Here is a 26,836-nt window from a genome sequence, read left to right as displayed (position 1 = left end):
TGGAGCAGGCTGCTGCGGGACTGGGGAAGGGAGGAGCCACGGCGTCTCTCCCGTTACCTAGCAACCAGATGGCGAAGGCGGAGAGAGAGGAGATGAGGGGGCGGAGCCACGGCGCCTCTCCCGCTACCCAGCAACGGTCTGGGTAGGGGGCGGGGCCCGAGCGCCTCCGTGCGTCACTGAGGCGCGACGGGCTGAGGTAAAGCTGCCGCCGCCGCTACGGCCGCCGCCGCCGCCGCCGCCGTCGGATCCTTCCGTCCCGGAGCTGCCGCCTGCGGGTTTGGCGGGGCTGGTGCGGGCGGCGGGACGGTCCCTCAGCGCCGTCGCCCCCGCGGGGACCGCGATGCCGTGAAACCGAAGTGAGTGCGGGGCCCGAGGGCCGAGCGGCCGGCGGGACGGGCGCGTCCTTCCCCGAGCCGGGGGGAAGGGGGCGAAGGGGAGGGAAGGGGAGCTGAGGCTCGGGATCCGAACCGGAGTTGTTTAATACCCTTATCGTTGCGGCTTTCCCTAAACCAGAAACTGTTCGGGGACCCCCTTCGTTGTACTGAGCCCTTCGTTGTAAGAAGCTTCCCGCCAGATCAGAACCTGCCTCGCTGTCCTCCCCGCCCCCGCCCCTTCGGTCCCGGCCCCGTGGGTACGAGAGCAGTCTGGAGCGATTAGTTACGGCCCGTTGTCTTAGGGCGGGGTGAATCCCGCCACTATCCATGATTGATGACACCCCGGGAGCCTGACGAGAGCCCCGGGCGACCGCTTCTCGCGGGCCCCCGCCCCGCCCCCTCGGCTAACTGGGCCCGGCCATTCCGAAGGAAATCTGGAATGGTAAATTTCGAGTTGGAAAAGCTTTCTAGAACGGACCTTTCATTCCCGAATTTTACTGACCAGAACCCAGTCTCAGGAAGTGGTTTGCCCTATGGTCAGACAGCTAGTAGTTAAGGCAGGAGTTGAACTCGGGTCTCTGATTCCAAGTCCTCCACTTTAACTACTTTACCACGTGCTGAGCTCTTTCATTTAGAAAGAAAAGTACCACAAAAGTTTGTTTTTCCTCCCATAAAACTAATCGGGTGAATCCTCCCATTGAAGAAATGTCCATTAAAATAACATTATTACATATGCATTCAGTTACCTCATGTCACAAAAAGTGGAGTTCTTGTTACTAATGACATTTATACTTTTTATTAAAAGAGTCATTTATTCCCATGCACATACCCTTATTTCTCAAATATACTTTTGGTTACAAACCTGGAGAAGACCAGTTTATTCCCCTTCCCTCCTTTTCCCCCTTCATTTCCTTGGCAGCTTTATTTCTCCCAGTTTTCTCTTTTATTCTTGGTGAGTTCCTTCCCTTCAAAATTAATTTTTACTACTGTCCAAAGATGTGGAACTCTCACTCCACCATTCTAAAAAGAGCATATAGAGCTTGAAGTAATATTTCCTCAAATAAGTCACAGAAGGCTTTCTTTTCCAAAGGTTCTGAATCCTTCAAAGTAGTTCCAAGTGCCTTCCTCCTATTATTGCATTTCAGTTTCTACATTCTTTTCTTTCAGGTGAATGTATGTTTACAAAATATATTCTTGGCCATTTGATATGCCATATTTTCGATGTTTTAATACCATATCCTGCTTTCAGAGACTTTGTAGTATGTGAACAATTACGAATCATGTGTTCATGGGCTAGATAGCCTACTTTTGTATGTTTTATAAAATACTTGCTTCACAATATACTTCTGAGCTATATAATATGATTATTATCCTCTTTTTACAGATAAAAGGTTCAGAGGAATAGCATCTATCTGTCCATAGTCATATAGTTAAAGGGGTGCTCACTTTCCTTGGGATCAGTAATATCTGAGAATCTGATCTCAGACATCTGCTTCAATATCCTGAGCAAGTTTTATAATACAATTCAGCAAACTTTTACCACCTGCTGTGTACCAAGTAGTCTACCACATGCTATGCTTCAAGTTACAAATGGGGCTGATAATCATACCTTCCTCACAGGGATGTTATGAGGAACTTTATTTATAAAGTACTATGCCATGTACATGTGACCTATAGTATCATATACTATACTTGGATTTCAACAAAGCTTTTGACAAAGTTTCTCCTGCTTTCCTTCTGTACAAAGTTAATAAGGACTATATTCTTGATGGGAGGTAGTACATTTAAGTGCATTTAGAAACTGGTTGAATGGCTATGATTAGATCGCATATGTAGTGCTAAATGGATTGGTGAATCCATAGGTCTCTAGTGACCTCTGCCCTTGACCCTATCCTGTTGAACATTTTTGTCAGTGCCTGAGAACAAGGGTTAGAGGGCATGCTTAGATTAGTGGAAGACATACAACTGAAAAAGTTAGAAATACCAAGTACAGAATTGGAGGGAGAATCCTGCTGTCTTCTGCCTTGGTCAGATCACAGCTGTAGCAGAATATTCACTTCTGGGCACAAAGTCTGTTCTTAAGGAAGAACATGGATTGAGGTCTCCCAAAAGAGACTGCGGAATTGGAGAAGGTGCAGAGTATAAATAGTATAAGCATAGCATTCGAAGACATGTCTTGTTGAGGGAAGATGGCAAGGTTTTTTTGGCCTCAGAGGATATAACTAAGGGCAGAAATTAAAGATGTAAATTTGAGGTTGACATAAGGGAAAACTTGCTAACAGCAAAAACTCTCCAAAAGCAGAATGTGATACTTGGGGAGATATGTATTCTCATTCACCAGAGATCTTCAGCAAAAGCTTGAGTGGCCACTTCACTTGGTGACACAAGAAAACAGGAGGAGCTAAAAAGGACATTAGGTGCTACCTTATACAGTCTTCTCATTTTACAGATCAGGAAACTGTAACCCTGGAAGGCTGAGAAACTTGCCTTAGGTCCCATGGAGTCAGCATCAGAAGTGGAACTGAAATCCATGTCCTCAGATCCCAGAGGCTGGATACGGGTTGGACTAGATGATCTTTGGAGTCTAGCCCAACTGAGATTCTGTATTTTTGGTCATCTTATGTGATTTTTGTCTTGTTGCAAAGAATCATCGTGGTTTCAAAACCCTAATACCAAACTTGTCTCATTTTGTTTATTGATATAGTTAATAAATGTATATAATAATAATCATTATTTTTACCTTTGATTGATGTTGTGCATATATCAGTATCTAGACCATAGCAAAATATTTGCTAAAATGTCTTATATTTCTTTGTGAACAGTATGGAGAGATGTAAGCTGTACAGTTGAGGGATTCGAAAAGGATTTAATGGGGGGACCCAGAGTGGTTTTAATGGTTTGATGTTATCTTAGAGTAAAGTCATCAGTAGAGAGCCTCGGGGATCTGTCTCTGGGCCCATATTGTTTAACATTTTTATTAGTAACGTGGTTGAAGGTGTCAAGACTTATCAAATTTACAAATGATGGAAAGCTAAAAAATAGCAGGCATGGATGTCAGAGTAAGAGCCAAAAAAAAAAAGAACTTGATATTCTGGAACAATAGTCTGATTCTAATATGATGACATTTAATAGCCATATAAGGGCCCGTTACAAGAATGGAGAATGTGTCATTAGAAATCATGAAAATGGATAAATATAAGTGTGATTATGTGGGATGTACATGTAAGAAATACCAAGATCTGGAGATTAGAACACTGTAAGCTCAGTCCAGATCAATAATGTCACATGGTAGCCAATATGTGTCCCAGAGTAGAGAGAGGAGGGAGATTGGTCCAGAACAAGAGTATTTTGATGCATTTACTGCACTCTGGCTTGATCATTGAAAACATTGGGAATATTACATTTAGTCCTCAGCACTACATTTAAGAAAGGACATTGTCATCCCCTGGGGAGAGTGACCAGGACTGGAAGGGAACTGGAATCCCTAGCATATAAGGAATGGTTGAAGGAAAAGGGTGTTTTAGCCCAGAGAAAAAAAGACTTGCAAGAAAACCTGCCTTTGTGTAGATATTCCCCCATGCCTGATTTATTTAATGCTCGCTCACCTTTGCCTCTTGGAATTCCTAATTTATTTTACAGCTCAGTTCACCATATACATGGAACATTTCCCAATTTCCCAGCTAGTTGTGCCACATATCCCCAAGTTACTTTGTATCGTGTACATACTTGTTTAAGTATATGTTGTCTCCCCACCTCCTTGAAGGCAGAGCCCCCATTTTTCATTTTGGTCTCTCCCCAGCACCTAGCACAGGCCCCTAATAAATGTCTTGTTGACAGATTGCTAAATATGATGACTGATACATCAGAAAGGGGACTTGTTGAACAAAGAGCTGGGAGTGGATGTTATTGAGATAGATTTCAGCTCCATGGGAGAAGAGCCATGATTAGAGCTGTCCAAAATGTAATGAGTTACCTCCAAGATACTGAGTTTCCTCTCACTTGAAGCCATAAGATCCTCCAACTGAAAGGATCTGAGAGATTATCAGGGCCTGGCCCTCATTTTACAGATGAGGCACCTGAAAGACAAGCAGGAGGTGAATGGCCTATCCTATGTTACTGAGGCCTCAGACCCATGGTATTTGTGTGACCCTGGACAAGTTACCCTTTCTCAGCCTCAGTTTCCTCATCTATAAAATGGAGATAATAATAGTGCCTACCTCACACAGTTGTGGGAATCAGGTGGGATTACCAAAAGTAAAGCACTCTGTAAACCTAAAAGGTAGTTAGACACCCACCATTAGCATAGCTAGTAATCAATTATCAGCATTTATTAAGTATGCCAGGTATTGGGGGTGGGGGAATATAATATACAAGTCCCTGAAGTTTATAGCCTTCCAGGAGATGAGTGGTGTACAGCATTTTCCCCAAATGATCCAGTTCAGGGTAGCTATAAGATAAATACACAAAGATTTGAGGGACATTCACTCTTAGGAAGGGCTTCTTGAATGAAGCAGTACTTGAACTGATCCTTGAAAGGGAAGAGGGTTCCCTGAGGGTGAGGTGAAGAAGGAGAGCACTCCATGGATGAGGGTGCAGCTTGTGCAAAGCCAAGAAGGCAAGAGATGTGAGCCAGTTTAATTGGCAAGTCGTGTGCTCATGCTGGCTAAAGGTTTGGGGTTATAAAGTTTATATTTCTACCCTAAATGCAATTGGAGAGTCACTGGAGCTCCTTGGATTGAGTACCATGATCAGAGCTGTAGTTGTGTGGAAGGTGGTAGATTGAAGAGGGCAGAGGCTGTGCCCAGTGTGGAGACTACTTGTGCATTGTGGTGGTCCAGGTGTGAGCTGGATGGGACGCTGGAGATTTCCGATGGAACCCACTGGACAAGACTTTGCAAATGAATGGACCAGCAGGCCTGACTTCCTGGATTTTTGTTGACATAGAAATAGAGAAATTAGGAGATTTAGAAGAAAATATGAGTTCTGGTTGGGATATGTTGAGTGACCTTGAAGGAGCAGCATTTGAACCCACAGTCCTGACTCCAAATCTGGTGCTCCTTGTTTCTCCATTGTACCACAGAAGGTCCCAGAGGTCCTTTTGGGGGCCATCTGCAGGTATGGGCTTCACTCAGCGTCTTGAGTTGGGGTTCTAGGATTATTATTTTAGCTCTAGGTGCTCTCTTCTATTGTACTTCATTCTGTTACAGAGACTGTGACCGAATTCTCTGTATAGTCTCTGACTATTTAAACACTTTTTCTTGTCTTCACTCCAGATCTGGAGTCTAAATAAACTAAGTACTCAAAGTAGTCCCCTCAAAGTCTAATTTTATTATCATTGACATTTTCAATTCTGATTTGATTTAATGGTCATTTCTGTGTTCAAACATTTTCTTTGACTATAAATTCATTGGTAATCTAAAGTTGAATATGGGAAAACTTTTTTTTTTAATTTGGTAAATGATTAATCTTTTTATTTTGTAGCTGTTTTTACAGTGTTAATTTTGTGAATGGATTATTTACCTTTTCAGTGAAAAATGTATCATTTTTCCTTAACATAGTTCTGCTATTTTATTTTTTTTGAATATTTAAACTACAAAAAATTACTTTGTTAGAAAAAGAATCTATTAGTACGGGTACTGAAACCTCTACTTGCCACCCACTAATAAATGGAATTTTGAAATTCTTAGTATTTAATGTGGGTTTCAAAACAACAGTTTCAGTCAGTTACAAGAAATACTTTTTGTGGTTTTTGAAATCATTGGAATGCTGTATTTATTATAACACTTAAAAAACTACTTTGGAACCTCTTGACAAAGCTGTAATTAGCATACCCTGGATCTCTCTTGGAGTAGGTAGTTTTTAGAGAGGCAGTTCAGCCTAATGGGGTGAGTACAGGCCTCAAAGCCTGGAAGACCCAGATTCCTATTCCTCCTCAGACCTCCCCTGACTGTGTGACCCTTAGGGACTTCCTTAATGTCTCCGAGCTAGGTTTGTGGTGCAAACTAATATCAGGCAGGCTTTCTGGATCATGGCCATGACCTGCTTAAAAGGTTCTCATTTAATAGCGTAGTATCTACTAGACTGAAGTTTTAAATTAAAGTAGCAGCTCACTTGGATGATGATGTCGCACATTTGTAGGGCTTTCTTCACAACTACTTTGTGAAATAGGTAATTGAAAATATTATTCCCACTTTACAGATGAAAAAACTATGGTTCTAGTATTTTAAGTTTGCAGTTAATATAGACATGTGTAGAATAGAATAATTAGGAATAAAAATCATCTCCCTAGTCCTTTCTCTCAAAAGCCAGAATCCCATCTCTAGCATTGTCGGCCGACTTTGCTTGATTATGTCCAGTTATTGTGCAGGGGTATCAGGGTGTGTGTAGCAAAATCCTCTCAGGCTTGAACCATTTCTGAATCAAGCAAGAGCATTTATTGGGGGTATTTTAGGGAGATTGGCCACATAGCAGAGTGAGAGGCAGGTTTATATAGAGAAGGAAAAACTGGAGAATTGGGATGATCTCGGAGATTTTGCATATATGTTTGGACTGTCTCAGAAAAAGTCTCTCTGATTGGATTAAGGTATGCCTGGTTCTGATGAACTCCCTGAGAATTACTAGGACAGAAGGCAGCAACTAGATATGCATGAAAAGGTAGAGAGACCTTTTTTTCCAGTGAAGTCCAAGAGAAAGTAAAACAGGATTATTGAGCAGCAGCTAAAGTTCCCCCAATTGGAAACTTTTACCTGAAAGTTCATTCAATTTTTATCCAGATTAAATACTGATTTTCCTCTTATTTTGAGCCATTATCTGCCTCTCTTTAATTTCCACTCTACCACTCTTAGTTCTCTTCTCGACAGGACAATTCTTCCCATACTGAGACAGTTGGCCTTTCAGCACTAAATCCTCTCTTTTCAGATTATTTCCAGTTCTTTCTTCTGTTATTCCCTACATGGCCTAAGTCAAAATCTATTGCTCTTCTCCAGGTTTGCTCCAATTTATAAGATATGGCACCTAAAATTGAACACATAGTTCTAGGTACAATTTTCCAGTTATAGCCCATTGGGGATGTTGTTTCCCTTAATCTGACTCTGGACAGTATATTTCTGTTAATACAGTCTGATAGCATTATTCATTTAGTGGTCACATTGCACTCTTTTGGTCAAATGAAGTCCCTGTTTTTTTTAGTCATAAACTACACCAATTGCCCTTTCCCTTTACTTGTTAATATCCATAAATGGAAGATTTTTTCATTTATCCATTACCTTTCATTATGTTAACATTTTTCTTCCTAGCATCATGTAGAATTTTGATTCTGTCATCCAGCATGGTAGCTAACTATCCTAGTATTATGCCTTTGTGCTCCCATTTTAGTCTTTGATAAAAAAAAATAAAAATATTGAAAAGGACAAGACCGAGAAGTACCATACTATTGATTCCCCCATATTAGTATCAGTCATTACATAGCTTTAGGGTGCAGTTGAATTAGTAATTCAGTTATCCCAAACCTAGTGGTGCTTTCCACTAGGCTACACTGTCTTTCCTCTTGTACTTCATTCCATTTGTTCAGTTGATTAAAACACCTCCTAAGTATCATACACTTTGATTCTTTTGCCATTTTCCAGAACTAGGGTTTTTTTAAGCACACTGGGACTTTCTCAACAACTTCCGTTCTTTTGTCTTTAGGAATAGGATATTTAGGCCTACCATTTAGTGCAGACCAGTCTTTTCTAAGCATCAGGGCAAAGACATTTAGAAATTTTTCTTATCCTCAGTAATTAACCATAGAGTCTTTCTGAATGTCCCTGGTTAATCAGATCTCATCTTCATATAAGACATTTGAAAGTAATACTTCATTTCATACATTTAAAGTAACTTGGCAGAATTTAAGAACTTTGTAAAATCGTCCAAAATTGATTGTGATGTATCCATTTGCAGGAATGAGTTGGATCTTTCTTATTGAGAGAAGTTGGCAGTTCTATTACAGAGTAGTGGGACAAACCACCTTTTAAAAAAAAGATAAAAATAATCAGACCTTTTTCTTTAATTGTTCAAATACATCTGATTTTTTTTTAAGAAGGGAAGAAATAGTTTCAAGTATTAAAATTCTAAAGTTCATATGCTCAAAAAGTTATCAAACTGTGCATACCCTTTGATCCAGCAGTGTTACTACTGGGCTTATATCCCAAAGAGATACTAAAGAAGGGAAAGGGACCTGTATGTGCACGAATGTTTGGGGCAGCCTTCTTTGTAGTGGCCAGAAACTGGAAACTGAGTGGATGCCCATCAATTGGAGAATGGCTGAATAAATTGTGGTATATGAATAATATGGAATATTATTGTTCGGTAAGAAATGACCAACAGGATGATTTCAGAAAGGCCTAGAGAGGCTTACACGAATTGATGCTGAGTGAAATGAGCAGGGCCAGGAGATCATTATATACTTCAACAACAATACTATATAATGACCAATTCTGATGGACCTGGCCATCCTCAGCAATGAGATGAACCAAATCAGTTCCAGTGGAGCAGTAATGAACTGAACCAGCTACACCCAGCGAAAGAACTCTGGGAGATGACTAAGAACCATTACATTGAATTCCCAATCCCTATACTTTTGCCCACCTGCATTTTTGATTTCCTTCACAGGCTAATTGTACAATATTTCAGAATCCGATTCTTTTTGTCCAGCAAAATAACGGTTTGGTCATGTATACTTATTGTGTATCTAATTTGTACTTTAATATATTTAACATCTACTAGTCATCCTGCCATCTGGGAGAGGAGGTGGGGGGAGGGAAGGGAAAAATTGGAACAAGAGGTTTGGCTATTGTCAATGCTGTAAAGTTACCCATACATATAACCTGTAAATAAAAGGCTATTCAAATAAAAAAAATTTTTTTCTAAAGTTCAGCTATCTCATCTTGGAATAGAGAATATAACTTCTAGTTGTATGGAGATGGAACACAGTTTTAGACAGCTTATTGGCGTGGTCTCTGGTGGCCTATGGGCCTCAGGTCACTCTTTCTCTTATTAGTATTCTCAATACTTGATACCCTAGTCTGGAGTTGTTTAGAATATGAGCAACTGATAGTGATTTCACTGATCCACCATTGTAATATTAAGACTGTATATTTTTAAATATACACTTAATAATGAGCTTTTAATCAGTCAGTTGTCTGGTCTGTTCCTTGTCTTAGATTCATAATCCAATGTAAATAACTTAAGTAGTCACTCCCATGGATTTAGCAAAATCTTAGAGAAGATATCCAAAGAAATCTTTAGACCACTGGAAAAGTTTGATTTTCTTTGTTTTTGTGAAAGTAGAAAGAGGTACAGGAATTCTAAAAGAAGCATTAGATTTGGAGTGAGAATTGGGGTCCAGCTTCATCCTTTCCAAGGAACCTCTTATGGCCTCAGTTTCCTTATCTGTTCATTTTTTTTAAAAGCTCTCTTGGATTAAAGTATCAAATAATGTCTGAATATTTTATAAACTAGTACTAAAACTATATACATGTGGAGTGTGCTATCTATTATTTGTTAAAAACCAGTTTTACATATGTAAATAAAATAAACAAAAATGTTTAAAGTGAAATATCTAGGATTCAATTCATTTTAAAGAAAGCCTGTTGATTTCAGTGATACTGTATGTGGGCCTCTAAGTATAGTATGCCCCCAAAATGTAACTCTGATTAAACTGTTGAATTAGAGAGAGTTCATCTCTCTTTGATTTAACAGTGTCTACTTCACTTAGATTGGCAAGTATCATTTTTCAGCTTTCTGGTGAAGCTACAGAATTCGCCTGAAAATGACAAAAATAAATCATTGGTTTTAAAAAGATGGTGGATTTAAGTCAAATCCATTTCAGTTTTGTATATATGTTATTCTAATTTTGAAGAACTACTGAATGCTGAAAATAAAAACATTTCTACTTTATTTTTGTTTTATAGGAAGAATTGTTCTTGTAACCTTATTATAGAGGTTAAAAAAACCAAACTGAATTTCTTTTAGGTAATTCAAACTCTACAAGTAGTAAGCAAAATCATTCTCTTTCCTCAAAACTCATCCTTGTTCCAAATTTGCCAGTTTCTTCCAAGAGAGCCACTATCCTTCCAGTCTCTCAATTTCACATCTCTGCATTCTTTGACATAATTCTTTCTTAAATATCCAGACCTGTCACAAATCAATAATCCATTCAAATTAAATATCCATAAGTCCCATTGATAGAATCTTAGCCTCTGCTCCAGCCCCAATAATCCTTTCATTTTTTCTCATTAGAACAAAAGGGTCCATTACCTTTTTCCATGTATATCTTAATTTGCTGAGATTGTTCATATATATGCAAAATCTCCCCTGAGATCATCCAATTTTCCTGTTTTTCCTTCTTTATATAAACCCTCTCCTCACTCTGCTAGGTTGCCTATGAAAAAGGGTGAAAGAGAAGGTCCATAAGGTGCTTCATTTTATCTCCATGAAAGAGGCAGTTCCTAGCGTGCTTCATCCCTTTTTCCAAGGGATGCCCCATTAAATGCCCTTGCTTGATTTGGAAATGGTTTGAGCCTGCAGTCTTTCAGAGACGACTCTGCAAATCATGCTTTAGTACCTCCAGAATGGTACCGCAACATTTGACATAACCCCAACACCCTGACTTGTCAAATCTTGTTAGTTCTCTCTTTACCACATTTCTCAAATCTCTTTTTCACTTCTCATACAGTCACTACTTTAGTGAAGTCCTTATGCCCTCTCCCCTGGATTACTTCAGTGGCCTCCTACTTACTATCTCTTCCTCAAGTCTTTCTCCATTCTGGTCCTTCCTTTACACAGCAGCCACAGTATTTCCTTAAGCATAAGTCCAAGCTCGACAAACTCCTTTTCGCCTTTAGGTTCAAATATAAACACCTCTATTTGACTTTTAAAACCCATATGAATAAGTTCCACCCTACATTTTCTGCCTCATTGCACATTGTTTCCTTTCTTGCTGTCTTTAAACTAGATTAACTGGTCTTCTAGCCTTTTCTCACACTTGCTATTCCATCTCCTATCTGTATACCTTTGCATTGGTATTCCCTGATGTCTCTTAACCTCCATCTCGTAGAATCCCCTACTTCCTTTTAGATTGGGCTCAATCACCACAACTTTTCCTTTTCCCCAAATCTTAATGCCCCCTCTCCCCCTTAACTACCTTGTGTATGTGTATGTATAGATGGATGGTTGTTTGTATGTGTGTGTACGGAAGCTCTTTGAGAGTCTGGACTTTCATTTTTATTGAAATGCCTGGCACACATCAGGGGCTTAATAAATGCTTCTTGATTGATTGATTACAAAAAGGTAACTTTTATATATGTGTACTTCACAGAAACGCCACATGTGAATGAAACACCACTCTTAACTGGATTTTGAATTGCATTCACCATGGGACAGCAAATTTCTGATCAGACGCAAATGGTTATAAACAAGTTGCCTGAAAAAGTAACCAAACACATCTCTCTGTTTCGAGAAAGTGGTTCTCTTACCTATGAGGAATTTCTGGGGAGAGTGGCTGAACTGAATGATGTGTAAGACTCCAATTTTTTTTTCCATTTTTGTTTTCCTCTTATGTGCTCACATGTAATAGCAATGTGATATGATAGATGATATAAGATGCTTTTTTCTGAAGACTGAAAGTGTTGTTTAATTGCAACATATTTTTAATGTCCAGTTAATACATGTGATGTAATGTGCAAAACATTCTCTGTAAGGAAAATACAGTGAAGCATGGGAACTATGGCATGTAGGGAAAATGGCTTTGACAATAATTCAGAGCTAGAAGGAATTCTAAACCTGGACCTGGGACCCAGCAGGCTTATGACTTGTCCCAAAATCACACAGGCCATCAGGGCAACATTAGACTTCCCTTGACTTCTATATCCAATACACCTGCCTACACTGGGCTAGGGTCACTGGGACCCAATGAAGTACTTCACCTTCAGAGTCTTGGCTTCTTCTGCTGCGAAACTAGCTCCAGTGTCTCTTCTGGCTCTAGATCCTAGGAACTTAGTTCATTAGTAGCATAGGAAATGCTGCCTCAAATCACATAGAACTTGAAGAAATTGAGATATACCATGTGTATATGAATCACCTTGAAGATTTTATACGCTAATATATTGATAATTGCCCATTAATGTAAGCATAAATTCATTTGTATTGGTTGAGAGTTTCTAATTTAAGTTTCCCTCTTCCAATTAAATTATCAGCTTAATTTTTAAAATGAAAAATAAACTTTATATTGAATACAAGTGCCAAAGGGGTAGCAACCAGTTAGTGCACTGATCTTGAAGCCGAGAATGAGGCCTCTGGGCATTAACCAAACTCACTTGGTTCTACAGGATTCCCATGCTTATACAGTTGTCTGCTGCCTTGCTACTTGGTAAATATGCTTTAAGAAATATCAATAAAATATAACAGCTGAATCAATTCCATATAAATTTTTTCCAACTAATCAAAATTTATCTTTTAAAACACCAAGTTGTTTTCAAATGGAAAATCTTTCTAAAATAACTAATATATTTCTATGTTTTTAAATGGAGAGTATGCTGAAAATTATGTGAAATTAGCTGTAATAATAAAATATTTTTGAATATCATAAGCAATGACTTCAGGAGCTATTGAAGTTTTTAAGACTATTTTCCTATATCCTAGAGGGCCCTAGACTGAATTTTACCATATTCCTGTCTTCTCTTTGCAGACATGCTATCAGCTGATACATATTGCTATAATTATTCCCTGTGCATGCTTTTACTAGAACCCTACTTTTAAATTTGATCTGTCTCCTCCACTGTGATACAGAAAAAACAGCTGGTTTCTTAGATTTTAGTTTCTTAGAATTGTGTCTAAAATAAGTATAAAATAGAGAGGTGATCAAGGGGCCCACAAGTAAAGTTTGTGATTAACATCACTTTGGATTGCTTTGAATTCCTCTGCTCCACCTTCTTTGCCTCCCTTTCCCACTTCTTGCTTTTCTGTATATTTGGGGTTGCCAGAAAATGGATTCCTTTGCAAATACTGTAATTTTATAAGCATATTTTTCAGGCATAAATAAAAAGTACTTTGGAAATCAAACTCTTAAAGAGACTACTTCTTTTAAGTCCTTAAGGCCTTTAAGATAATGAATTTTTATTTGATCCAAAGTAGTAGTAATTAGAGAACTTCATATAGTTTGGGAATTTTCCACAGAATGGAATGTCATCTTATCTACTGTGCTTAAAGAAAAGGCTCTCTGCCCTCCCCCAAAAAGAAAGAGATCCCCCAAAAGTGTGCATCCTACTTGCTGAAAGTAATCAATTATAGGTGCAGTCTTTTAGAACCTTAGAATGGATACGTGTAAAACCTTCCAGTGTATAGAAAGCCTTGCCCAGGAGCACAAATATAAATTAAGTTGTGTTTAATCTTCTGAAAATGTTCAGCAGCTGAATTTACGGCTTATTATGTGGGTTACATCCACCGAGAAGTGATGTGGTTTTCTGTAGCGGAGGAGAGCTGATCACACAAAGCCCATTTCCTTGGGACTCAGGTGTTTACCAGTCCAAGGTTGTCTAAGGACTGACTGTAAGGTTAAACCAATTGAAGCAACTCTAGCTGGGTGACGAGCCTGCCTTCTTTTCCACTGACAGACTGTGTTACCTGGGGCTGGCTCCTTAATTTTGATGGCCTCATTTCCTAAAGCTACAAGGTACTTGTCACAGACTTCGTGCCTCATGGTTGCTATTTAGTCATGATGGAGGGTCGATGGAATCATGGAAGCCCTTTTCAGGGTATTTTTATTTGGAAGTCAGGACTTTTTAGGTCAAGACCTATTGTCTCAGTCGGTGCTACAGACATGTTCAGTTGCATCATCAAAGTCTTATGCTTTCAACCAAGAGCCTGTTAGTACAGTGGATGGAAGATTGGCTTCAAAGCCAAGATTTAGGTTCAGGTCCCATCTTGGACCCATACTGGCTATGTGACCCTGTGCAAATCACATAACCTCAAGGCTCCAGGAAGTTTTTTAAGGCCATAAGCTGCTGGCCTATATTAGTAGTTTCCATCTCTGAGAATTCCATACACCAGTGAAATCACAGGTCCAGTCCCCTTTTCATCCCTTATTTTCACGTTAAAGTAACATAACCAGCAGAGATGGGCATATTTATAGAAAACTGATCCAAATTAGTTTGTTTTGCTGACTGTAATCTCTACTTAGGATACAAGTGAACTGAAAAAAAAAAAAAAACTAAGGCGTGTCCTGGCTCCTGCTCTGCTGTTCAAATAAGGATATGATGAAGTCAGAGCTTTTGGGTTTTTTTTTTTTTAAGCTTTGTCAGAAATATTGGTAAGAGCTGGAGGCAGGAAGTAATTTTCTCAACTGAAAACAGTCTACACAATCTGAGAATGTGAAGGATTAAATTTTGTTGTTGTTAAAAGTAATATTTGAATTCCTTGAGCTTTTAAAATATTTACTGAATAACAGTTGGTGACTTTTAAAGTATAGATCTGAGCGTGTCATGTCCACTGCTCAGTGAGTTCTAGTGGCTCCCTATTTCCTCATGATCTAAGAAAATGTCCTCCCCTTCCTACCTTTCTCGTCTTCACCCGTGACTCTCCTCTGCATACTCTGATCTAGCTGTACTTGTTTCCTTGCAGAGCCTAGAACAATTCATCTCATTTCCCCTTCTCGTGCCTTTGCAATAACTGTTTCATTCCCTCCTCCCCCGGCTATATTGCTTTGCTCCCTTATTCCTACTTTGAGGTTTCCCTGGCATTCTCCATTCAGCTCAAAACCCATCTTCTCAAATCTTGGTCCTATGAGGGACCTACGAAAGTTTACAGCAAGTCCTTCCAACAGTGTTTCTTCCCTTGTAATTATTCTGTAATACATCCCCTCTGTACCTTGTTTTCATTCCCTCTGAGGGCATGTGTGCCTTCATTTATCTCCCCAGCACTTGGCACAGTCTCTTGACTTATAGAAAACACTCAATAAATGCTTATTAATGGGGTGCTAGATTTAAAAATCAATCAGAGTTAGGTACAGCTAAAAAGAATTTACAAAAATTATTCCTTTTTGCATTTTCATAGAAAAATTCTGCCTTTTTCAGAACTGCAAAAGTGGCTGCTGGCCAAGAAAAGCACCTTCTCTTTGAGGTACAGCCAGGATCAGATTCCTCTGCCTTTTGGAAGGTGCTTGTACGCGTGGTGTGTACCAAGGTGAGAGTAATTGCCATTCCCATCACCAGTGCCTTAGAGATAGTAGGGTTAAAACACATGAACTTGAAAGCAGGTTTACAGAATACAGTTTGAACTACCAATAAGGCCACTCTAGTTTAGTATTTGGTCATTTTTCATACCAACAAAACTTACTCTAATGCCATTAAGGAGCTTATTGTTCTTCCATTTAGGTTTGACTTCCTTCTCCTTTTTTGAATCCCCAAATATAATCACTGTAATAGGTGACAAACTGATTCCAAAACTTTTACTAAAACTAAGTTTGAATTATTATCCACCTCTCCCTGTTTAGTTCTTATCATTATAAGTTGCCTTATGAAGTCACCTCTGTCAAAAAAAAAAAATTCTTTAATCTCAACCATTTGCAGAAAAATCTAGGCAATCTTATTATCCTCCTTCAGGAAGGTTTTCTCTCAGAAGATAACTTCTAGTGAACATTTAAATAGTATGCTATATTTTCTTAATTTGTTGGTTCTCTATAAAATTTTAAATACAAAAAAGTTGATTTAAGTAACAATGAAAATTAAAAAGCTTTATCCAGTTCCCTATTTCAGCCTCAGTAATAATAAATTTTAATAAAGAGGAGACCTCAAAGGACCAAGACCAGAAATGATGATTCCTAACATGGTCAGATGCTCATAGCTGAGTATTTATTGTCTGGTCTTATTCATTTCTAAAAGAAAAGAGGAAAATCTTTATTGCAACTTTCAGAAGTTTATCATCTTGACAGTAATGTCTCCATTATGTCTGTTGGGGAGCAGCTGACCTTTGCAGCACTGGGTCCACTACATGATCACTGCTTACAATTACATTAGGGAATGTGCAAAGCACAGTTTAATGCCTTTCAGTTAGATTTGTCCACCTGGAAAATCGGATTAGCTGATGAGGAAAGCCCAGCATTTTGAGGAAATACATACTGACTCACAGGCAATAGTATTACTTATCATTGTTTACCAGGCTAGATACCATTATGACTTCTTGAAGGATGAAGTTGTTACAAACCCTGGTAACAAATATACTAATAGGACTTAAATAAAATAGCTTACAAGCTTATCCCAGACCATACTATTGTCTCCTACACACTAACATTTTACACCAACTATTTATTTCCAGTTTTTGGTCTCTTTAATGGATTCAGATATTGAGGTTATAAATTCATAAAGATTCATGATTTATGTGTAGCACCCAGAATAACTATGGCCCTTTTTGACCACTGTGGGTATTTTTGGAAAGAAATGAGACAGAGAAGACATCATTCTAAAAACACACTTAAGGCCAGCATATAGCTCTCCTTCAGAGAACTTTCACTATGCATTCAAAACTTGAGAGTCTTTTTGCAAACATATACAGATGAATTTTTAAGATACTATAATGCTAATTTCTAAGGTGAGAAATAAGTTGTCTGTTATTCAATTCATACATACTCTTGTTCTGGGGCATTCTATGGGGTACTTGGGGAAGACTAGTTCCTCCAGTGTGAGGGCTTGCCAAGCTCTTTTCAACTGCTCATCCATCTTTGGCGTCCCTTTGTCACTCCACTCACCTGTGACTCCAAGAAGCTATAGCATGTACAGTGGCTACATCCTGCTAAAACCATCTCGGGACATGTGATTAAACTAGGCTGCAAACTCATCTGTGAGTTAGGGAAGTGTCTACCCCAAGCAAGTGAAGGCTTCTGCAGAACGGATAGGTGAGAACAGTTTGTTCCAGTATCCCGTGAAGGCAACTGAAGCAAGTGCTGTGGAATACTTAAAGCTTGGTCAGACATAGAGAATGAAGGCCATCCCCTGCATCCTGGGACATCACCCATAATCTTGACTTTTGTCTTGCCATTGGACCTGATGACTGGAAGAGAGAGGGAGGCTGATGACTTTGTGTGACTCTGCCTCACTTAAACCCAATTAATTCACTTGAAAGTCACTCACGATTTCACTGATCGTCTTTGAAAATAAAGGACAAACAACACCTTTCACTTTAAACAGTAGCCTGCAATTGTCTCTGTTTATGCTATCCAAAATTCCTTTTGTTTGATTTTATTTCTACCAAGATGAGAAAAAAAAAAAAGGCATTTTGTGATCTCAGAATGTTTATGTAGTTTGAGTCTACTACTTTTTCAGATTATGCTTCTCTTTAGCAAATACTAAAAGCCAAATAAAGCATATGCTCTTAAACTAGATCTTTATTTTTAAATACAGCCAGCCACTTTCTTTTGACTTTGAATCACTTATCAGTACACTTTCTTGCAATTAGCCAAATTCTTAGAGATACATGAGTAGTGAAGAAAACTGGTTATTGAGTCTAGTCTGGGCCTTCATTTGAGTCATTCTGTGGATTTTGGAGATTTCAGAGGCCCTTTTTTGTATCCTCAAATCAGGTAGACCATATGAGAATTCACCACTTTTATATTATAGCCAGGGTTCTTAATGTCTGTTGTGTCATGGACCATTTTGGCAGTTTGGAGAAGCCTGTAAATCCCTTCTCCGAATGATGCTTTTAAATGGATAAACTAAAATACATAGGATCACAAAGGAAACCAATTATATTAAAATTGAACTTTATTTATTTATTTATTTTTTAGATGTCACAGATTCCAGATTAGGATTACTTGCTCTAATGAATGGAAGAGGAAACTGAGACTGGGGAGCGGGGAGGTCATTCACCCCCATGTCACAACCCAAGACTAATTATTTACTTGGTCTTTATGTTTCTAGATTAACAAGAGCAGTGGAATTGTAGAAGCTTCAAGAATCATGAATTTATATCAGTTTATCCAACTTTATAAAGATATCACAAGCCAAGCAGCAGGAGTCCTGGCACAAGGCCCCACTACTTCTGAAGCAACTGCTGAAAGCTTGTCATCTGTGTCTTCCTGTCAGGCCAGCATTTGGATGGGAAGGTATTTTCCTGCCCTGGGCATCTTGGGGAGGGGATAAGTCTCTGAAAAACTGCAAGAGGCCTGTTTTGAACTGTGGACGCTCCTCCTGCACACAGTGTTTATCTGACACACATCTGCTCATTCCCCAGGCGGCGATTAAGTGCCTCCTGTATGCTGGGCGCTATTGGGTGCTGTGGGTAAAGAGATAAAAGCTAACGGTTCTGCTCTGCAGAAGATGGCATTTATATTGTCTGGATATTCTGAATTAAAAATTGAGCCTCCTGGGCTGTGCAGTCTCCATAAAAAAGGCCTCAGTCAGGGTCCAGATGGTCTTCATCCTGCACAGGGTACATCTGCACAGTGTATTCAGTTCTGGGTGCCATGTTTGGGGAAGACGTTTGATAAGCTGGAATGTGTGTGAAGGAGGGCAGTCAGAAGGTACAGCCAGGGCTGGGGAAAGAACCAGGGGTAGTGCCTGAAGGCATGAAGGCTCTCCCCTCACCGAAGGAGTGTCCATGGGCCAAGAGCCCCCTTGTTCTGCTTGGGCCCAGAGCCCAGGACCAGCAGGAGTAGGGGAAGGGGTGGGGGTTGCTGGGGAGAAGGGAGGAGGCCCCACTGAGACTCAGAACCCAGAGGGAATAGGCTCGCTGCTGACCCAGACTTGGCCCTCCTTGTTGCACAGCAGTGACAACAGTAACTGGTGTCATGTGACATTTTAAGGTTTGGAAACCACTTGTTACCTTACCTCATTTGGGCCTCCTAGTGAGCCTGGGAGGGAGGTAAGTGGATGCTGTCAGTATCCCCATTTTACAAGTGAGGGAACCAAAGCTCAGAGAGGTTAACTCTTGTCCAGAGTCACACAGCTAAGTAGGGCTTCCAGACTCCAAATCCAGTGTGCTTTGCTGTCTGTAATAGAGCAGAAGCACCTGCACAACAAGAGCATCCATGCAGATCCAACAGGGTCCTCGGATCCGGCCTTAAAGGAAGGGTCAGAGGACACCTAATTGTAGGGCAGGGCTTAGGAAATCTCACGGGGATGGGCAGAATGGGCAGGGACTCGGCAGCACTGAGTTGCATTGTCCCTGTTATTGGGGAAATAGAATCAGCCCCAGGTGCTTTGGGCTTGTGTTTGGAGGTGGGTTGGCCAGTACTTAACATGTGGGCCTGGTACAGAAGCAGCCCTTGGGGGCTGGGATTGTTTCACTTCCGTTCTTGTGGTCCCAGGCCCCCGAATCAGTGCCCTGGGAGGTGCCCAATAAGTGCTTGGGGATTGGTGCTAGAGGGAACAGATGACGTTAGAGCTCTCTTTGCCTTCTATCTTAAGTGGACATTTGACAGCTTTCCAGACTTGGGTTTGTAATGCCTGGAAAGTGACTTATGTGGGCTGAGTCCCATTGACGTCCTGCCTTATTGTTACTCAGAGGAAGCCGAGGCTAGCAGTCCCCACTGGCGGGAATATTTCTCCTCTCACTTCTCTTCTCCTGGCTTCATTTTACTGTTTGTTATGGTTTTATTCCTTGATGGTTTATTTTCAAATAACCTTTTATAGGGAAATTTGAACTAGAAGGCTGTGAGTAGCATAGAATATGTTTCCCTGAGCATGTCCCCGTTCATCATATCCTGTTTACATTACAGAAGCTCAGTTAGCTTTCAGGTTTTGGCTGTGCTCACATTACTGCAAAGACAGATGCATTTTAAAAACATTGGAGGCAGTGTTTAGGAAGGACCTTACCTTTCTGGTCTTTTCAAAGGGTCACTGTCAAAGACAGGTGTCAGTGTCTGATTATTTGTGTTGGGTTGTTTTTTTGTTGTCATTTTTGCTTCTTTCATGCTTTTTTCTTGTGATGATCTTACTAAAAGGGAAGTGGGTGGGGCAGGGAGAAGAGTATCTTTCTTAATAATAGATAAATACTTGTGACTACCCAGAGATATCAATAATGGGCATTTATTTTATACCTACTGTGTTCCAGGCAGTGGATTAGGTGCTGAAGATTCAGAGACCAGAGAAACCGATGTGACAACATTTGAGGAAAAACCTAATACAGGGAGATCCAGAACTAGAGGAACTTAAAGGCTTCTTGCAGAAGTTGGCTGTTGATTTGTGTTTGGAAGGAAACGGGTTTGAGCAAGGGGAGGTGCAGAAGAAGTATATTCCAAGTCTAGGGGAATAGGGGCTAACCTGTGCAGAGGCCAGAATTCAGAGAACTGCAACACCAGTTTAATTGAGCCTTAGTGTTTATGAAGGGCTGGTAGGAGACGACAGAAAGGGGCCAGGTTAGGAAAAGCCAGACAGAGTCCTGGAGGTAATAGAAAGCCACTGGAGGTGATTGATCCATCCTCTGCATGAAAGCTCTTCACTTTACTCAATGTGGAGGCAGAGGTACCAGTTTAGAGTCTGGTACAGCATGCAGGAAAAAAGCAATGAAGGACTGAGCCAGGGTAATGGTTGCAGATGTGGAGATATGAGAGGTATTGGGGAGGTAGAAAGATCAAGGTTAGAAACTCATGGAGCTCAGGGATAATCCTGAGATAAGGAATCCAGATGACTGGAAGGACAGTATGGTTGGTGCTCTCCACAGAAAATCAGTTTGGAAAAGATAGATCTTGTAGAAAAGGTACAAAGTTCTATGAGACTTTCCATGTGGAATAAGAGCACTCACTTTTGACCTTTATTTCTTAAATTCCCAGCTTCCTTCTAGATCCTCTGCTCTGGCTTCAGTTCCCATGCTAAGCTTTTCCTTATCTCTCCATTTTGGTTGAACTCTCACACAAATCTTGCTTTTACTTCTATATGTACATGTCATGCCCCTGCCTCTGTAGAATGCAGGCAGAAGTTTGACGTTTTTTTCCCCTTTTTTTATCAGTCAGTCAACGAGCATTTTATTAAATGCCTATTATTTAGGAAGCAAATCCCAAGAATGAAAGAAACAGTCCCTCTTCTCCAGGAGATTTTTTTACCCCCATGTTTGTTGAAATTTGAACTTTGATTGCTTGGTTATAATCTTCCTCTTTCTTTTCTGCCTCATACCTGAAGGTGTTAGCTTTCCACAGAAATTAGGCTCCTTATGGCCTGGAACCAGCACTTGGAATAATCAATTAACATTGGTCTCACATTTTCCTCCATGTCTCTTGTTGAGATGGGGACGAGGCAGGGACTGAACAAACTAATTAGGAAATAATTTGACAGATTTTTCCTCATCATTACACAAGTCTCTTAAGAAATCAACCGTTTTTAGTATTCATCCAAGGCAGCAATGGCCGATTTTGCAAGTGACCAGCTTTGTGTAGTGTACCTGTGGGCAGGTAATCAGTGCTTTAGATAACGATGTAAATAGTCTTAAGTCACACATAAGCAAAGTTGAGCATGTCCTTGTGCCAACAGCTCTTTGTCCTTGTTACAGAGTGAAGCAGCTGACTGATGAGGAGGAATGTTGTATTTGCATGGATGGGCGAGCCGACCTCATTCTACCCTGTGCCCACAGCTTTTGTCAGAAGTGCATTGATAAATGGTAAAAGATTAACACAATCGTTAGAATTATTGCATATGCTAAATAAAACGTATTCTTTCAACTTTAAGAATTTGACCATTGATAAGTATAAGAAAGAGACCTGGTGTCTGGTCCCATTTTAGATTCTGTCTTTATGCCCTTGGGTCCTTCTGGGTCTCAGTTTCCTTATCTGTAAAAATAAAAAAATTCTCTAAAGAACCTTTTGATTCTAATTATCCTGGTATAAACTTAACTTCTTCATTTTGAAATTTTGTCTTTCTTATAAGGAAAGAGATCTTTGACCCATATTTAGAACCAGAGCAGTTCTCCACTCTCCCCCCAAGCTTGCTGACTTCCATTTGAGAAGGGTGGGTGAGGTACAAATGTTGTGAAAGCGAGATCAGGATTCTCACCCCAGCTCTGCCACTTTATAGCCACTCGGCCTTCTGTAAGTCCACTTACTATAGTCGCCCCATTTGCAAAATGAGAAAGTCCTTTCCAGCTCTACAATTCCCTAAAGTTCTTTGTTTCTTTATACTTAACCCATAGATCAAAGATTTCTCTGGTTTAAGTGTGGATTTCTTCTTGGGATCTAGAAGAGGTTTTGATAGTTTAAAAAAAAAAAAAAAGAGCTACATACGGTTCGATGTGTATTCATTGCTCAGTCTTTTTTTCTTGTTGTTTTCTTCTGCAGGAGTGATCGCCACAGGAACTGTCCTATCTGCCGCCTACAGATGAGTGGGGTCAATGATTCTTGGGTTGTGTCTGATGCACCTACAGAAGATGACATGGCTAACTATATACTTAACATGGCTGATGAGGCCGGCCAGCCTCACATGCCATGAAACTGGGGACTTTTGGTCACTTGGGTTGTAAATCCCATTTGGGGATGGAGTAAAGAATATAGGGGCATCAATGTCATGAGCACATGAAAATTGATTCCTCCCTTCACCCCATCTCTATTTTTGCCACTCTTTTCCACAATTTATTCCATCCCTTTTGATAAATTTCATGAATCTTTGTTTTGTTTTAATCTAAATTACTGTTTTAAATCTTGTACATGAGCCAGTCTAACGTTGGTAGGTATCCCCATTAGGTCCATGGTGTTCTTTGAGAATGCTTTGGCTGCTAATTAGACAAGTATCATTTTGAGAAACTTCTGAAACACTGGTTTTAGGTAGGCATGGTAGGTTTTGATCAATCCTGAGTACTTAGTAGTCATAGCTTTCTGACATACAAACCCACTTTAAAACAACTGAAAATAGAAAATAAATCCAAGTGCTCATTACTACTAAGCTAGTCGTTTTACTGGAATTTAAAGGGTTGTTATTGCCCCCTGCTGGTTAATAGTGACTCCATTAATGATCTCTGCATGAATTAACCACAGATGCTTCCTAATCAAGCAGTTTGTGATTCAGAGAGAATAGATAATGAAACCTATATACTGCAAAGGGAGAAAGAAATCTAGAGCTTCTGAAATTATTTTTGCCAACAAATATTTTGGGGGGAAACTCGCTGTGGGCTGCTCGATGGTTTCTAACACTCCTTGTGCAAAATCCTGGGGTTTGATAGGCACATTTTTCTTAATAGAAAAGCTCTAAATTCTTATACTTTCAAACTCTATATACTGGAAACAAATCTCTACTAAATGATAAATTGCTCAGTATTGACCATGGTGCTTTTTCGTTTCATGATTTGGTATCATCTTCCTAAGATTTCAGAATGTTCATACTTAGGAGGTTAAAAGGATGAGAAACCAGTGGTCCTGCTTTTTCCCTATAAGTGTAGAATCTTCCTGAAATAGGGACAAAGTTTAGGCTGGTTGGCTAAGAATATTCAACAATACAGGAGTAAGGATTCAGTTAGAGGCAATATTCTCAAAGCATTTCGACCTCTTTGGTGAAAGAGGGAAATGTTCATAGAGAAAGCGTTTGGTTTGTCGTGATTCTTAACATTCAGCACTCATGAAGGTTTTCTTTAAAAGCCAATGTATTCAACCTTCCGGAAACCATTCTGACCTCTTTAGTTGAAGTTGCAAACATACAATACTGTAAGCACTGGGGCAGATGGTTTATGTTGCTATTTCAGGGAGTGGCTTTGTGTAGGATTGTGTGTGTAAATGGAAGATTCTTCCTTTCTTTTTTTTTTAGCAAGTGTGCAAATAAAATTAATGATCCATTCATAGGGAAAAAAACCAACAACAGCAGCTTGTTCTTTCTAATTGGCATCATTCTCCCTTCAGACGTCAGAGATCTGAGGAGTCGTGGCTTACACAGATTTTGCCCCTTTTCATATCTGTGGCTATATTACTAGCCGATGGATGCTTGTGGGCTGAGCGCCTTAGGGCTAAATCTGGACTTGTTTTCAGAATGATTTGTAGAAGAGGTCTTTGTAAGCCTAGTTCAAATTACTTTTTAATATAGTCACATATACATTATATGTATACCATATAATATTTTGGCCTTGTTTAAAAAAATAGAATTGCCAAGAAAACCAAACCCTTTGCTCTCCCAGTTTTAAAATAAACCATGGGACACACATTCGGCAGTGGTGCCTAAACATTATTTGGCTTTCGTTGGCGCCCACTGAGCGTGTCTGGAAATGAGTTCCAGGCTTAAAAAATCATATTCTTAGGCTGGCTCTGATTCCAGGACACATCTTCAAACATACTTCATCTAATTGTGAAATGCCTTCTTTCTTCATTCCCATTGTCTTGTAATTCCATGAAAGGCCAGAAGATTTATGTTTTGGATATGGGGCTACAATTGTTAGGGTGAGGGTAGTAATGAGAGCTGTAGCGGGTTTGCAAGCCCTGCTCCCCACTTCCTTAAATACAATTCCCTGTGTCTTACTAAGCAGTGAGTGTAGGTGATGACAGCGATTAACTGAGATATGGTGCTTTGAGTTTTTGAAGCACTTTCTATACATTATCTCATTGAAACCTCACAATGGCCTCCTGCAGGATAGCTCCTGTAGTTATAACCCCCATTTTACTGATGGTTCCATTGAGGTTCAGAGAGGGGGAAATAATTTGCCACAGTCACACAGCTAGTGTATAAGGCAGGATTTTAATTAAGATCTTCCTGAGTCCATATGCAGGTCTCTCTCCCCAGTCTCATACTGATAGCATCCCCACTCAGCAGAATCATTTTCTTGGCTAACTTTCACTGTGCCATCTCTGCAGGTTGGCCTTATAACATTTCCTTCCACTTATCTTTTCTCTTTCAGGGAGTTAATGACTAGCCATGAGCATTGAGGAAATATATTACTAAAACCTCTCTTATTCTTCAAACTGTGTTCCACCCCAAACACTGACTGCTATGCAGGATCATCATGTAGTTTTCATTAACCTCATCAAAATAAATGGGACACTGACACCCCCATTTTTTTGCTGATTCTATCAAGCTTTGCGATTTTTTCCTTCGCATGTGAATGAAATGTAGTTTTTATTGTAGGATGAACTAATTCCCAAAATTGTAATTTTGCTTAAGGTGAAGGTGTAAACTTTTTTATCTTTTACTTTTAAATCTTTTGTAATTAGAAAGTACTAAAATGCACTTGCTGTGCCAGGAGATAGGAACTGGTGTAACTTGTGCCTTCCAGAGCTGGTGATAATCTCATGCACTGACTCTAAGGAACTGGATTTGTTTATTTGTTAATTGAGAAAATGTTGACACTTTGTTGATTGACAAAATGTCTTTTTCGTAAATGCACTAAAAGGGTTCCAAAATCTACTGATAACTATACCATTTCCATGTGCTAGGATAAGTTTGAATATGAGCTGCTTGCTTGCTTCTACATTTAGATGCAAATAGAGGAGCTGTTTAAAATAACAATGTTTCATTATTAAAATGACTATTTCTTACACTTTCCAAAAGGAAAGTCATGTCTGAGTTTGCAGTTGGACACATTAGGGACTATTAAATACTCCAGTTTGTATTATTAGATCAGATTGATAAATTGTGCAATAAACAGTGGGGGGGAGGGGAGGAAAAGATAGCTATTGACAATTGTTTCTTCTTACAATTGTGTGATTTACTATTGTTATGTATTGTAATTGGTTGGATCTGTGGACTAACTATAAATTTATTTTCCTTAGAGGGCTGTTTTTATATATTGTATATTGGTTTCTAGTAGTATTTCTGACTGACTTGTGACCTTTTCTCCCTGTTTTAAAAAATCAATTAAAATTCATTTGAGTTTATTAAAACCAGGCCTTCTCATGCCCAGATTGCTTAAGGTGATAAGTAAGGTACTAACAGCAGGTGGTAAGCCAGCTGCTGCTTCCTGCCACAATCCCTATTATAAGTGGTTCTAAGTGCTATGGTGAATAATTAGAGTGCTGGGGAAAAGCAGGCTTATTTCCCACAATTCAAGTTCCAATTTTGATTTTCTTAAATAAGTCACATTTGCTACTTTTACCAAAGAATGGGGAGAAAATCATTTGAAGACAGGGAGAATCCACTAAGCATCTGTGTGGTGGGCATGGGAGCAGAGATGTATGTAAGTGAAAACACAAGGGAGATCTCTTGTGTAAGACTGTGTCTTCTCATCATATTTGTGGAAAGTAGTAAAGACAACCGCTACGCTATGTCTTGTGTTTGTGTTTGATGTGGGTACCTTCGGTATCTTTTCTTTTCAAAATGACTAGGAACTAGAGGGAGAGCAAAAGTCCACACTTTGGGGAGTGGGAAAGATTCAAGTATCTATGATTTGCTCACACAAAGGGAAACAAGGCCACAGGAATTCACATCTCGAATTGAGTGACTTGAATTAAGTCCTTAAGAGGTGACTTTGAAGGGTCACACAGCCGGCAAATGGCTAGTCTTCTAAATGTCAGGAAAACTCACTGTGGTGGCTCAGCT

General features: G+C 39.6%; 1 protein-coding gene across 1 annotated transcript; it reads left to right on the top strand.

Moving 5' to 3' along the window:
• Nucleotides 1-208: 208 nt before the first annotated feature.
• On the top strand, nt 209-26,562 carry RNF141 (ring finger protein 141). The gene is made up of 6 exons (XM_051964793.1): nt 209-356; nt 11,731-11,929; nt 15,482-15,590; nt 18,320-18,504; nt 21,885-21,992; nt 22,666-26,562. Exons 2-6 carry the CDS (start codon nt 11,787-11,789, stop codon nt 22,814-22,816), a joined length of 696 nt encoding a protein of 231 aa, XP_051820753.1. The 5' UTR covers nt 209-356; nt 11,731-11,786; the 3' UTR covers nt 22,817-26,562.
• The last annotated feature ends 274 nt before the right edge of the window (nt 26,563-26,836 follow it).

The sequence above is a fragment of the Antechinus flavipes genome, chromosome 6 (genome assembly GCF_016432865.1).
Source record: "Antechinus flavipes isolate AdamAnt ecotype Samford, QLD, Australia chromosome 6, AdamAnt_v2, whole genome shotgun sequence".
NCBI classification, from domain to species: domain Eukaryota; kingdom Metazoa; phylum Chordata; class Mammalia; order Dasyuromorphia; family Dasyuridae; genus Antechinus; species Antechinus flavipes.
This window is presented reverse-complemented; position numbering and strand designations above follow the sequence as displayed.

What these genes read in the sequence shown, in the direction of transcription:
- RNF141 (XM_051964793.1), top strand. Translation starts at nt 11,787, where the DNA reads ATGGGACAGCAAATTTCTGATCAGACGCAAATGGTTATAAACAAGTTG. An exon ending in TACGCGTGGTGTGTACCAAG is followed by an intron (nt 15,591 to 18,319) that starts GTGAGAGTAATT and finishes TTATGTTTCTAG; the next exon opens with ATTAACAAGAGCAGTGGAAT. An exon ending in CAGAAGTGCATTGATAAATG is followed by an intron (nt 21,993 to 22,665) that starts GTAAAAGATTAA and finishes TTTCTTCTGCAG; the next exon opens with GAGTGATCGCCACAGGAACT.